Source organism: Lytechinus variegatus, chromosome 2 (genome assembly GCF_018143015.1).
Source record: "Lytechinus variegatus isolate NC3 chromosome 2, Lvar_3.0, whole genome shotgun sequence".
NCBI lineage: Eukaryota > Metazoa > Echinodermata > Echinoidea > Temnopleuroida > Toxopneustidae > Lytechinus > Lytechinus variegatus.
Window position 1 is genome coordinate 8564346 of NC_054741.1, and position 13500 is coordinate 8577845.

Sequence of the window (13500 nt, forward strand, 5' to 3'; positions counted from 1 at the left end):
GTTATTTAAAAAAAAACATTCTCTTCATTCTTTCTCTGTATGATTTATGCATGCATTCAGTGTGACAATCATTCCAATGGTTCATAAAATGAGCCCATTGCTGTCGATGATGACGTCCATCTCCCAGCACACCTCTATTATCCTATCTTATGAATATGATATATTCTGATAAATTATTCACACATTCAACGTGTTAAGCATCTGGCCATTGAAGTCTAATGATAGACATGTGTTAAATGGTGATTAGATGCTTTGTGTACCTTTGTGCACTAGTGCGTCTTTGTGTCTTCGATCACCTTGTAAACATGTAAAGTCATTTAAATTGTAATTATTAGCTGATATTATTTCCAGATTAATGTGGGGAGGGGGCATAGTTACACCATTTTATAGGGACTCCCCTTCCATCTTTGTTATTGAATGCCTTGTAAACATGTAAAGTCATTGTAATTATCAGCTGATATTTCTCGATTTCAGGGATGTGGAGGGGTGGGGGCTTAGTTATACACCATTTTACAATGACACCCCCCCCCATCTTTATATTGTTGAAGACCTTGCATGCTTGTATAGTCATTTACATTGAAATAATCAGTTCCTATTTAGATTAGACGATGAGGAGGGGAGCATTTTGATTAGTTACACCATTTTCAAGGGGATCCCCCAATAAGATGGGGGATTTAAAGCTGGAAATTATATCATCTAGTAGGGTAGACAAGCAAACTTATTTAAAGTATGATACAAATTTAGCTGTAGAAAGTAGTAGATATAGATTATCAGGGCTTTAATTGATCCAGGCTACTAGTGACTTTAGTCATGGATTCCCTGTTATCTGCCCTCAATCAGTTCACCTCTTCTTGCTCTTGAAACCATTTGTGTCAATTTAAGGACAAGTCCATCCCAACAAAAAGCTGACTTGAATAAAAAGAGAAATCCCAACAAGCATAACACTGAAAACTTCATCAAAATCAGATGTAGAATAAGAAGGTTATGACATTTTGAAGTTTCGCTTACTTTCACGAAACAGTTATATGCACACCCTGGTCGGTATGCAAATGAGGAGACTGATGATGTCATCCACTCACTATTTCTTTTGATTTTCATTATATGAAATATGAACTTTTCAAATTTTCTCCTCATTAATATGTGAAGCAAATTTTATTCCCTCCCTGAATCTGTAGAATTACCATAAAATTATTGTTAAATGTTTTATGTTTCAGTCACATTGGTCATTATTGTCAAACCTCTGATAATTGAAAGATTGTATAATGCAAACAATAGAAAACAAAAAATAGTGAATGAGGGACATCATCACTCTCTCATTTGCATATCACTCAGTTGTGCATATGCATATAACTATTTTGTGAAAAATAAGCAACACTTTAAAAATGTTGTAACTCTTATTTTACATCAGATTTTGATGAAATTTTCAGCGTTTTGCTTGTTTGATTTTTCTCTATAGGCTTGAATCATCATTTATCTGTGGTGGACTTGATCTTAAAGCCTGGCTTAAACCTTTGCATTTAAAGTTGCATATTGACACAGCATACTATGCAGCTAAATATTTGGTTGCAATCAAACTTTTGCCTACAAGCTCATCGGATCTTGTATAAAGTTGCGCACAGTAAAGCAAGCTAAAACAAGGTAATTTGAGGTAAATTGAGCACTAATATGTGTGCTAGCCGCTCGCTCTTGCTCATATTTGCTCATTGCCACTTGTCTTTCGCTCGTATGAATTTTGGTTGGGTTCATTTGGAGATGTTTGCAAAATTTTCAAACTATTGAGCTAGAACGTGAGGCCTCTGCGTTAGTCTGCTTATTGACCTCGTATTAGCTTGTTCTATTGCGTTGTGTTTCATTTGAATGCGTTTGTCTGCGTTCATACAATCCGCAGCTGAACGCAAGCCCCGAACACAAAGTTGAGAGCTAGGTTTTATATCTCTTATTTGTGATGTAAAGCACCATATAAATTGCCCTGAAAACATTCAAAGTTTAAGGCTTGTTACTTTAACAAGGTTATTTTAATAGGAGATAAATATGATTTTGGTTTAATGCAATAATTTTATTCCTTCAGGTCAAATTTCACCCCACCAAATCATCAAGTTTAGCAACAGGATCGACCGATGGGCTTGTCTGTGTGTTCGATACGAGTCAAACGAATGAAGAAGATGCCCTTGTGACGACGCTCAATGCTGAATCATCAGTGGTATGTTACTTTAGTCTTACTATAGCAATGAATAGTCAATCCAATTTCATTCCAATTTCCTTTTGTATTTGGAAAAACCATACTTGAGATTTCTATTTTCATTCCATTCTATTTGAACATATTCATCATCCTCATACAAAGGCTTTGCAGTAATGCAAGAATGCATTTTTTTACGGAAACATTGTACAGTAATTTACTAATATACATTTATCTGGATAACTTTTTGATGATTCAAAATGCAGAAATAGAAGCTCAACCTTTATTCAGAATAAATAAACCAATTGTAAGCAAAAATCTCTGAAATAGTGATTAAAATTGAAAATATTGAAATTATTCAAGTATAAGAAACAAGAGTTTATCATCTAGGCAAGACTGTATCAAAGTAGCCTTCCTGCTTGCCAGTTATCAGGAAAGATTTATGATAAAGCTGCCTGTACGGGAGGTTGTTTTTTGTAATGAATTTCAAATCGATGGGTATGACTGTGTAAAGTGCCTGGAACCTTGTAGTATCCTCCCATGAGTTATTGTATCTAATAAATGTGAATTGCAAATATTAGTTATGGGTAGGTTGAGACATGCAATAAATGTGACCTTTATGGATAGGTCGATGCCACAGACTGGCTCTGATTCTTATTCTATCAAGACATTTTAGTCAGTGGTGTTAGGGGGACAGTGGAGCATGCCTTGATATGATTGTAGATCCATGAATTCATTGATTTCTTGACAATTTACTGTGTTCTCCTTTGTTTACAAAGGACATTTTGCTGATTTTCATATTCTGTAGAAAAAAATTATGATACTAATGGATTTCCAAAGAGTTGTGATTGATTGGATCAGTCGTAACTCTTTGTGAGACGGGGCCCTGGTTTTGGCAGAAATTCTATCATTAATAAACATTACTGTTTAGCCTAGATTGCAATGCTACACATGTTACATGTAGCTGGTTTAAGAACCTACATTTTTTGCTGTTGTGATGATAGTAATAATGATTCTAAAGATTTTGATAACAATTTGTTCATAACAGAGCCATATTGATTGGTGTGGAACAAATAGTGAATATCTCTACTGCTTAACTCATACGGAAACCATCAGAATATTTGATGCTGTTGAGGTAAATATTCATAGAAATTAGAATCTCAAAAAAAAAAATTTAATTGGTGAAATGAATTTGAATTTGTCAACTTTGTATTTTTGTGCAATTGCTTTTTAATGATTATTGAATATAACTTCCGTCGTATAAATATTGTTTAATTTCATGATCACATTTACACACATCACCTCATAATCATTTTATGTTCTCTTAAATTCTGTATTATATTTAGTTCATCCCATTCCTGGCCTCATTGCCTGAAAAGATAAATAATGATGAATGAATTACTGAAGCTGTTAAAAACTATATTTATTGTAAATGATCAAATTAATTAATTAATTAAAAATAAAAATGGTAATAGATTCACAAATAAATGAATACATTGAAATCCATTGAAATTCTATTTGTTCTATTCAAATTGTCTTTATCCCTCTTTCTCTCTCATCACATCGTCATTTCTATCAGGCCATGGGATAGACCTTGGTACTTCCATATGCTCTTTTAGGATGATTTTTGTTTTAAATGAGAAACGATAACCTGCAGGACTGGCCATAGTTAATGGGTTAAAAAGTTCATACTATTGGAGTTTAATATCACTATTCATTTCCATATGTATATGTAATATATGTAATGTCAATCTTGTTAATTTTCCTACTCTCTTTCCCAGTCATCAGAAATTACCAAATTTGACTCAGTAAGGGAATCATTAATGGTAAGTAAATGTGTGTAGATTCTACAATTATCAAAATAGCCCTGATTTGATAGCATCCAAGAGAACTTAAATGCATTTTAGCCAATGACATATTTATATATGGTATCCCCCCCTCCCTGGAGCCAGAATTTTACAGAAGAATACAGAGAAAATACTTAAGTATGAACTGTAATAAACTCTTTCTTATTTTTCATTTGCATGTCAGAATTCTCACCATATCCTTGATCTTCCCTTGCAATGCATGGGGAATGGTTGCAATAATCATGTATTATTTCATTATTTTTTTTAAGAATTATCTTAACTGTTGTTTAATATTGATTATAAAGCATCCTGTAATTTTACATCCATGTCTTAAAAAGAGGTCATTTGTTGTATGATCATACCATATAACATCGATGTCTACACATGGAATTTTGCATGCAATTTACCTTAGCAGATTACTTTTTGTCTCACCTGCGAAGCAAAGTGAAACTATAGGCGCCGCTTTTCCGACGGCGACGGCGGCGGCGTCAACATTAAAATCTTAACCTGAGGTTAAGTTTTTGAAATGACGTCATAACTTAGAAAGTATATGGACCTAGTTAATAAAACTTGGCCATAAGGTTAATCAAGTATTACTGAACATCCTATTAGAGTTTCATGTCACATGACCAAGGTCAAAGGTCATTTAGGGTCAATGAACTTAGCCCATGTTGGAGGAATCAACATCGAAATCTTAACCTGAGGTTAAGTTTTTGAAATGACGTCATAACTTAGAAAGTATATGGACCTAGTTAATAAAACTTGGCCATAAGGTTAATCAAGTATTACTGAACATCCTATTAGAGTTTCATGTCACATGACCAAGGTCAAAGGTCATTTAGGGTCAATGAACTTAGCCCATGTTGGAGGAATCAACATCGAAATCTTAACCTGAGGTTAAGTTTTTGAAATGTCATCATAACTTAGAAAATATATGGACCTAGTTCATGAAACTTGGACATAAGGTTAATCAAGTATCACTGAACATCCTGCATGAGTTTCACGTCACATGACCAAGGTCAAAGGTCATTTAGGGTCAATGAACTTTGGCCGAATAGGGTATATCTGTTGAATTCCCATCATAACTTTGAAAGTTTATGGATCTGATTCATGAAACTTGGACATAATAGTAATCAAGCATCACTGAAAATTTTGTGCAAGTTTCAGGTCCCATGATTAAGGTCAAAGGTCATTTAGGGTCAATGAACTTTGGCCGAATCGGGTATTTGTTGAATTACCATCATAACTTTGAAAATTTATTGGTCTAGTTCATTAAACTTGGACATTAGAGTAATCAAGTATCACTGAACATCCTGTGCACGTTTCAGGTCACATGACCAAGGTCAAAGGTCAATGAACTTTGGCCGAATCGGGTGTATCTGTTGAATTACCATCATAACTTTGAAAGTTTATGGATCTGATTCATGAAACTTGTACATAAGAGTAATCAAGTATCACTTAACATCCTGTTTGAGTTTCAGGTCACATGATCAAGGTCAAAGGTCATGTAAGGTCAATGAACTTTGGCCATGTTGGGGTTTTTTGTTGAATAACCATCATATCTCTGTAAGTTTATTGGTCTAGTTCATAAAAAGTGGACATAAGAGTAACCATGTATCACTGAATATCTTGTGCGAGTTAGAGTAGTATTCAAAGTCAGCACTGCTGCTATATTGAACCGCGTGATGCAGGTGAGACGGCCAGAGGCATTCCACTTGTTTACACTTGTGGGTGAAACAATACTTCCTCTGAAAGCATTGGGAAAGCATGACTCATTTCTAAGACATCTTCAGCTTACATATTTAATTATTATTTGTTTGTTTACCTTTACAGGAGGATCTATGTAAGGTGGACTATCTGGTTGATTGTTTCTATCATTCTGGTCTAAAGTCGTTAGTAGTTCTAGGAGGAACAGTAAGGTAATTTATTGGATCAATTTGTTTGAATTTCTTTATCGTAATTTTTCTTTTTCTGTGTTTACAAATTTTAGTGGACATATATTAGGACGATTCCATGCTGTGTCGGGCAGGATGTAATGACATTTTACGTCTTTTTGACATGAAAACGAAAGAATATTTTCTTGATTGATAGTGATCCTTTAGGAGTACTAGAAGGGGAACAAGACTGAAGACTTAACTTGACTCAGTTACATATATTTTTCAGTTGAAATGAAAAATAGTACCATGTCGTTCGGGACTCAAAAATAACAGAAAAAAATTACATATGCATCTTCATGTGGACGAGATCTTCTGTAGAATGAAACTTTTTTTTCTAGTGTTTGAACTTTCCTTAATGATGAGCGTAAAATTATGAATCTGACAAACACATCAATCCAACCCAAAAATATGTTAGATAGATGGATGAGGAAAATCTCTACGAACATAAATCACTAATGATTTTAGCATTTTATTTGTCAGTTTGTGTACATGCATTTGATGTAACAAATGTTGCAATGCTATGATTGATATCCTATAGAAAAGTATAGATTTCAGGTATAATTTATCATAAATTCTGTTGTTTGTTGGTTACAGCGGTGACTTGCATCTTCTAACTGTTGGGAGAGACAGACTTCATTTTGTACATTCATTGAAAGGAACTCATAAAGGAGTAGTAAGGTGTCTTCACTGGGATGATCAGGTCAGTATAGGGATTTGAATTTGAATTTGAAAACGTATTTATTAAAAACCACATAGCAATTGGGTGGAATTTACATCACATGATACATTACAACAAAAATATACGTATAAAAATCCTAACATCTCCAAATCACGAGCAAAGATTGATAACAAAGGATAGGGAAAGAGCCAGCAGATTTGCCAGCAGATCGCTTGAGAAGGCTGAAGGCTATACAGATTCACCATGGTAATTATACAGCACAACCATCTATCCTACCCAAACCTGGCCTAGTTATACAGTGCATCCCACAAAAAACGAAACTGAGATTTATCAATGATTTATCATAACTTCTTCACAAATACAATAGACAAATGACATACCAGTGTAAAGCTTAGAATCTCTTTCATCTGATATTACTCAGATTGTTCCTCATTCACGCATGAGTGAGCAAAAACAGTTTGAATAGGGGATACCAAAAAGTCATTTGGCAGGCTGTAGTTGGGTTTCAAAAAGAAAATCACCTTCTTACAAAGTTCAATATCTGCTCTTTAATTTGATACCTCAATTACAGGAAATGGTCAAGAAATAACAAAGTTCTGGTTATTTGAAATAAGGCTTGAATTTCAATACTGGTAATTTCATAAAAGGAAGAGGTTTTACAGGCTAGCTCACTCGACAATCCGTTTTGTTGACGATCAGCCATGCATTAAGTCTTTTGTTAACCATGCGATAGCTTCTGTGGGAAACCGGTGAAAACACGTTTATTTAATGAAATTCTGGAAATACAAGCATTGTTTCGAGGGAACATAGCTGTCATAGCTTCTAAGCTTGACATTGGTAGGTCATTTGTCTATTGTATTTGTGATTCAGTTATGATAAATCATCGCTTAATCTCGGTTTCGTTTTTTTGTGGGACGCACTGTACAATCAAGAGGTTTCCGAGTAGCTGAACAATCCTCTACTAATGGGATATAATGTGTATAAAAGTTAGTATAATCAATTGCAGTCTATGTTATGAGGTAAATGATATATAAATTCATAAAATTGGGGAGACTTCAAAAATATTTACATACATACATACATACATACATACATTTAATATTTATATAGCGCTTTTCCATGTAAACATGCTCAAAGCGCTTTACAGTATCATATTATAATTATGTTGAATATTCTGCTCTCCAAGTGCTAACAACATTAATCAAATGGATATTACAAAGAAAATAAATAGGTCTTTAGTTTGTTTTTGAATAATTGCAGTGAAGGACATGAGCGGATGTTGATAGGGAGATTATTCCAAATACTGGGACCTGTGAAACCTATGCATTGTTGACCTTTCTTGGAGTTTATTCTTGGGACTTGTAAAAGAAAAGGGTCTGTTCTAGAACGTAATGAATATTGACTTTGTTGAACTGGAGAAAAAAGACATGATGAATTTAGTGGTAAATCTGCAATTTGAGTTAAAATGAAATATTGTAGTGCTTCATTGATGTACATCCAGAGTTCAGAGGCTGGAGGGGGTATATAGAATTCATACAAACATGGTAGAGCTAATTTTAAAAAAAGAACTGATTACAATCATTTGATTGCACAACTTTAAAATGGATTTATAACAGATGTGTAAGATGTTGTTTATCTCTTAGTGGGACATTTTTTCCATGAATTTTGTAGTCTGATTGGTCAATTTTTTTGTAAGACAGACCCACATAATTAATTTGTCAAATGGGTCAGACGGGTAATATGAGCCCTCAGCTGAATTAAAAATTAACAGAATTACAAGACACTAATCAATAGATGTATAACTTTGGACATTAAGCTGGTATTCTTGCAGTGCACCCAAATTCAATGCTATACAAGTATTTGTTGCTCATGAAGATTACTGTGTAAATTATCATTCCTGAAGTGCTTCACACACCGGCCCTTCTATCGTCTGGAGGCATGGGTGAGGGGAGTTAGGTTATGGCATCAATAGCTTTGACCTGATGTTACTGCACTGAGATTTAATCATACAATCCATGCATACTCTACATCTTCATTTTCAAGGAGATGTTTTAGGATATATTAAGTCATATTCCATCCTACATGTAAGTGTATTTTTGGGGAGGGTGTATCAAAACTGTACAGTCAAGGGTTGATAATTATATATATTAGACTCTGTTCTCATTACGCTTTCAAAAACTAGTTTACTGGAAACCGGTTCAGGAAACCAGTTTGGAAGATCGCTTTGCTAGCATTCCCATTTGATCACACAAAAGTGGTTTTTAACGTCGCTTTACGTAAAGCAATCTTGTTGCTATGGTTCTCTCAGTGGGGTGGCACATTTCACATGAAATTCAAAATCACACCGTAGGCATTCTACACCTGTCGTGTGGAGTAGCGTGCTCAAAATGTGTGAAGAGTGGTTGTGTCCTCACTAATGCTAAAACCAGATTACCGAGACGAAGCGATCTTGAAAACTACTTCGCAAGATGGTTTTATGAATCAGTTTGGAAGATCGTTTCAACCGTTCTCATTACATGTTAAACTAGTTTCAACTATTAAACTAGTTTCCAGTAAACGAGTTTAAGGAAGGTAGTGAGAACGGTGCCTTACATGACTTGGGATATGTTGATTCATCTGAGTAAGTCTGTATCTGTATTTCATTCTAGACGCAGACATTGATCACAGGGGGAGAAGATTCTGTGGTATCGTCATGGCAACCTGATAGGACTGCCAATCAGTCATCAACAAAGAAGAGCACACCAGCACCGACGAGTAGGATTCGGCAAGGAAGGAGAGCAGAGAAGAGAGGCTCACCGGTCAAGGTAATGATGTACAAAATGTTGTCATTAATGAAGCATTAAATGAGAAGAAAATTGGAACAAAAAACTGAAAGTTTGAGAAAATTCAGACATTGGATATGATAAGTTTTTTTCTTGAGAATTACCTCACTTTTCTTGAAAATATTTCAATTTGGCATATTTGACAAGTGTTTTCCTTTAAAAGTGAAGATACGTGAAAACTATTTTTTAGAAATTTGGGGAGAAAGAAAATAATTGGGAAGATTACATTCTAAATTAATGATAGAAAAGAGTTAAATTGTGAATCTGAAAAAAAAAATATTTTTAGAATGACACAATTTAAAATATCTAATTTTATATGAATTAAGTTGTTAAAATTTTCAGTGTATTTGATAACAATATTTTGTTTACTTTATTGATGCTGAAAATCTAAGGATGAAATATGTTATCAGTCGTTATATGATCGCATTCTCTGTACTTTATGCATTGTTTTGCATCCCCCTTTGCTCTGTATCAAATATGTTATTCTCTGTCTTGTTGACAAATATTTATCCACATATTATTATCACAAAAAATTAGTTTTTATGTATTGTGCCATTTGATTCAATGCAAGTAGATAAAGTATTTAGCTTGCCTAGTTTCTTTTTGTTTGTATTTTGTTTAGTTTCAATCTAGTTGGTTTGAAATATCAATGCACCCCACAAAAAATACCAACTCATAATCAATGAACAAACATTATTAAGTAAAGGTCATTATCACTGGTATGGTCATTCACTTTCAGTTATGATAGAGACAGAAATTTAATACAATCCAAACCATGAACTTCATTGTATTTAATTAAAATCAAAATAAATCATAGACACAATTCTGATGAAGTAGTGCTATGAAATACTAGATTTTGTCTTCAAAATCAAGCATTTGTTGTGTAAACTTGTTAGCACATGATATGAATATTGTCTTTGTTATGTGTTTTATTGTTGTTTACTATGAAAGCTATAAAGTGCCAATCAGGTGACTAGATCTTAGATCATGTCATGTCTACATGCTTTTGAAAAGATGAACAGATGAAAAAGATCTTGGATCTTGTCACGTCTACATCCTTCAGAAGAGATGATGAGATGACAAATCTTGAATCCCGTCATGTCTACATCATTTTGAAGAAATGATGAGATGATAATTTCTGAGATATCCTTGTGTCTACATCTTCAACTTGTCATTAGATATCATCTAGTCTAAATAATGCAGATACAATGAGATCCTATATCTCGTCATCTGATCTCCTAGACATCTTGGTGGCACTTTGAAGCTTCTATACTCTACTGTTCTTGTTCTGCACATATTTTCTTGCTTGCTTATGATTTTTTTCTTTTCTTTTTTTTCTTTTGTTATTTCTCTTTTCCTGTCTGCTACTACCATCTATCTGCAGAGCCAACCTGAGAAAATTGCCAAAAGACTGCAGAGGATGAAAATACAGCATGGATCAAAACCATATTCACCCTAAACCTGAAATCAAAACACACTAGTTATCGCTCATGTCTCAATGTTTCAATGTTTGGTTCTGTCATTTTTTGGCTGCTCTGTAAATGCGTCTTACATGTATTGTAAATGTTTATTTTTAAAGGAATGTGCAATATGAAATGACCTTTTTTTTCAGTTTCATTGTCAATTGCTTTTCTGATATTGAATGAAATGTTACTGCACTATCACAATCAGAATCTCTTCAAATTCTTGATTTTAAACAGTACCTATGAAAATGAAATATCACTTTGTAGAATCTGAAAGGTTGCTTGAGTTTGCCAGATATAACGACTGGCAATGCATGCAGACTGCTAAGTAGTTAAAATACTTATATCATCCATGAACTTGAGAATGCTAGTGAAAAGGTCCATTCTTTTCAGATCTCACCCCAAAAGGGGATATTTTGTAAATGATGTTAGATTTCAGTGTAAATGTTGGTCATATATGTGGTTTTGTATGAAGTGTTATACAAATGTTTGTACAGTCATACCTTTTAGAGTGTCTACATAGATGTACATTGTATATGTATACTTGTATTGTATGGATCTGATGTGAGCTGTTTATCCTAAGATTCTAAGTAATCTTGATCAAATATGATTATATAGGCTTAGTGTTGATGAATATTAATGGTTGTAATGGATTTATAATCCTTTTCTTTCAGTCTGGCATCATAAGTGTTTCTCAACACTGTTATTCCCAATTTAGACAAATTTAATTGCAATAGGGGTCTTTTACTATTGTATTTTGAATTTCTTTTGCATTAAGGAATTCTGGCAGATATTTTTGTGATTTTATTGCACTTGAGTATTTTCTTTGAATTGTTTGGCGTAACACATTTGGATATGTTCACGCCTACTATTAACTCACATAACACTATCACTGTGTATCCATATTTTGTTTAGACTATACTGACCAGTAAATGATCAAAACTGTTTTATTTTCAATTTTTTTATTCCATTTATCACTAGCATTTTATATTATTGGGGGACAAGAATTTATGGGCAACCCTTTATACCTCTTATTCAGTCAAGTGATACAGAAAGATTGATTATTTTTATTTGTCAACAATACATACAGGGCTGGTCACAATGTTGCTGGAGTTGTTTTCAGTTCTTCTTAAGTCCTGGACCTAACAAGCCTAAGCCAAGTGTTGTGATAACTGGACAGCCTGTCTAGACCTGGACTAATTAAGACATGATTCTGATCACTGGACAGCTTATTCTAATTATGCAGATGTCCTGGACCAAAATGGATATAAGACTGTGATATACTGGACAGCATTAGTCCAGGACCAATGGATTAAGGGGGTGTGATCATTGAAGATCCTGTCATTCTTCAGAAATCCTAGACCACATGAGCCAATCTGTCGAGTTCATAAGGATCTGGGACCAAATAATCGAGAGTGAATGTAAAAAACCCTGTTTCTAGTTCAATTTCATGAGAAATGCTGGTAATTACTAACTGGAGAGAAAAATCTGGTCCAATACTTACCATGTGATACTGGGTTATTTACCTTTTAAGTTATAGCCTGAGAAGTTGAACATTATTCTAGAGGTATTTTCAATTATTTGACGAGTTTAATCCACTTGAAACATATATAATGAATGATAGAGGAAACATTGAATGATATCAAACAAGATTGTTGTCTGCTAGTTTCTTTCATTCAGAAGAAGCCATATAAAATCCTTTTTTTTTTCAAAAACAAACAAAAAATTACTTCTGATCTTGAATGTTTTTAATGAGGATAAGAAACAAAATACTATAATATTACATGTATTTGTTCTCATTTACTTATTTACAATGAATGTATTTTAATTTTCATACCATGTTCTTTGAATTAGCAAAGTTGTTTATTCACATATTGGCTGATTATTTAGGTTGCTTTTGTGATTCCGAATGAGTCAGATATGATTGAATTTAGCTGATGTAGTCCATTAATCTCAATTAATATTCATTTAACACTTTAAGCTAAGTAGCTATGGCAGCTGTCCTCTTCATTGCTTCAGCTTAACCGTTTTTGTACAAGTGAGTATTTTAATCAATGTAAGATACACTGATTCATCAGTTTATAATGTGGATTCTGAATATCTAGAACAAAGCCTTTTAATACTTATTCTCTCATTGATAATACTCTTATATATTAAGCAGGTCTATGTGTTTTCAATTGTGTATACATTCCTTGTGTTTTTGAGGCATTATCGTATGAAGTCAGTTATCTATTGTAATCAATATGACTGAGTAATACAATTAATGTGGTATATTGATTTGAAGTCTAGTTATATTCTGTATTTTCTAATTTTAGGAGGCAGGCTGATCCCTCCCTCTCAAAAAAGGTATAAGTTTTAATGACCATGTGGACTGCAAGACAAGAAGCTTATTATTTTTTTGGTACAAAGTGAAGTATTTATGTTCCTGTGTTATAAAACACGAAGACCATGGTTTGAGCTGGCCCATTTTGGCGGGGGCACTGTCACCTCTAGAATTTGATTCTTATGCAGTGCTTCCCTTAAAATCATCTTGTATAATGAGTGTCCTTTGTTTTTTCATTAAGGTTCTTACAAAG

General features: G+C 33.7%; 1 protein-coding gene across 3 annotated transcripts in view; it reads left to right on the plus strand.

Annotated features, from left to right (window-relative positions):
• Positions 1–13275, plus strand: part of LOC121407227 (WD repeat-containing protein 89-like) — a 71603-nt gene extending 58328 nt beyond the window's left edge. For 2 of the 3 annotated variants that reach the window (XM_041598194.1, XM_041598196.1), the window contains 7 exons: positions 2069–2200; positions 3225–3311; positions 3958–4002; positions 5857–5942; positions 6555–6660; positions 9288–9443; positions 12015–13275. In XM_041598194.1, coding sequence (XP_041454128.1) covers positions 2069–2200; positions 3225–3311; positions 3958–4002; positions 5857–5942; positions 6555–6660; positions 9288–9443; positions 12015–12113 — 711 coding nt within the window. In that variant the 3' untranslated portion in view covers positions 12114–13275. Of the gene's footprint in view, positions 1–2068; positions 2201–3224; positions 3312–3957; positions 4003–5856; positions 5943–6554; positions 6661–9287; positions 9444–10845 lie in introns of all 3 variants that reach the window. The other variant, XM_041598195.1, reaches the window with a different exon arrangement.
• Positions 13276–13500: the final 225 nt, after the last annotated feature.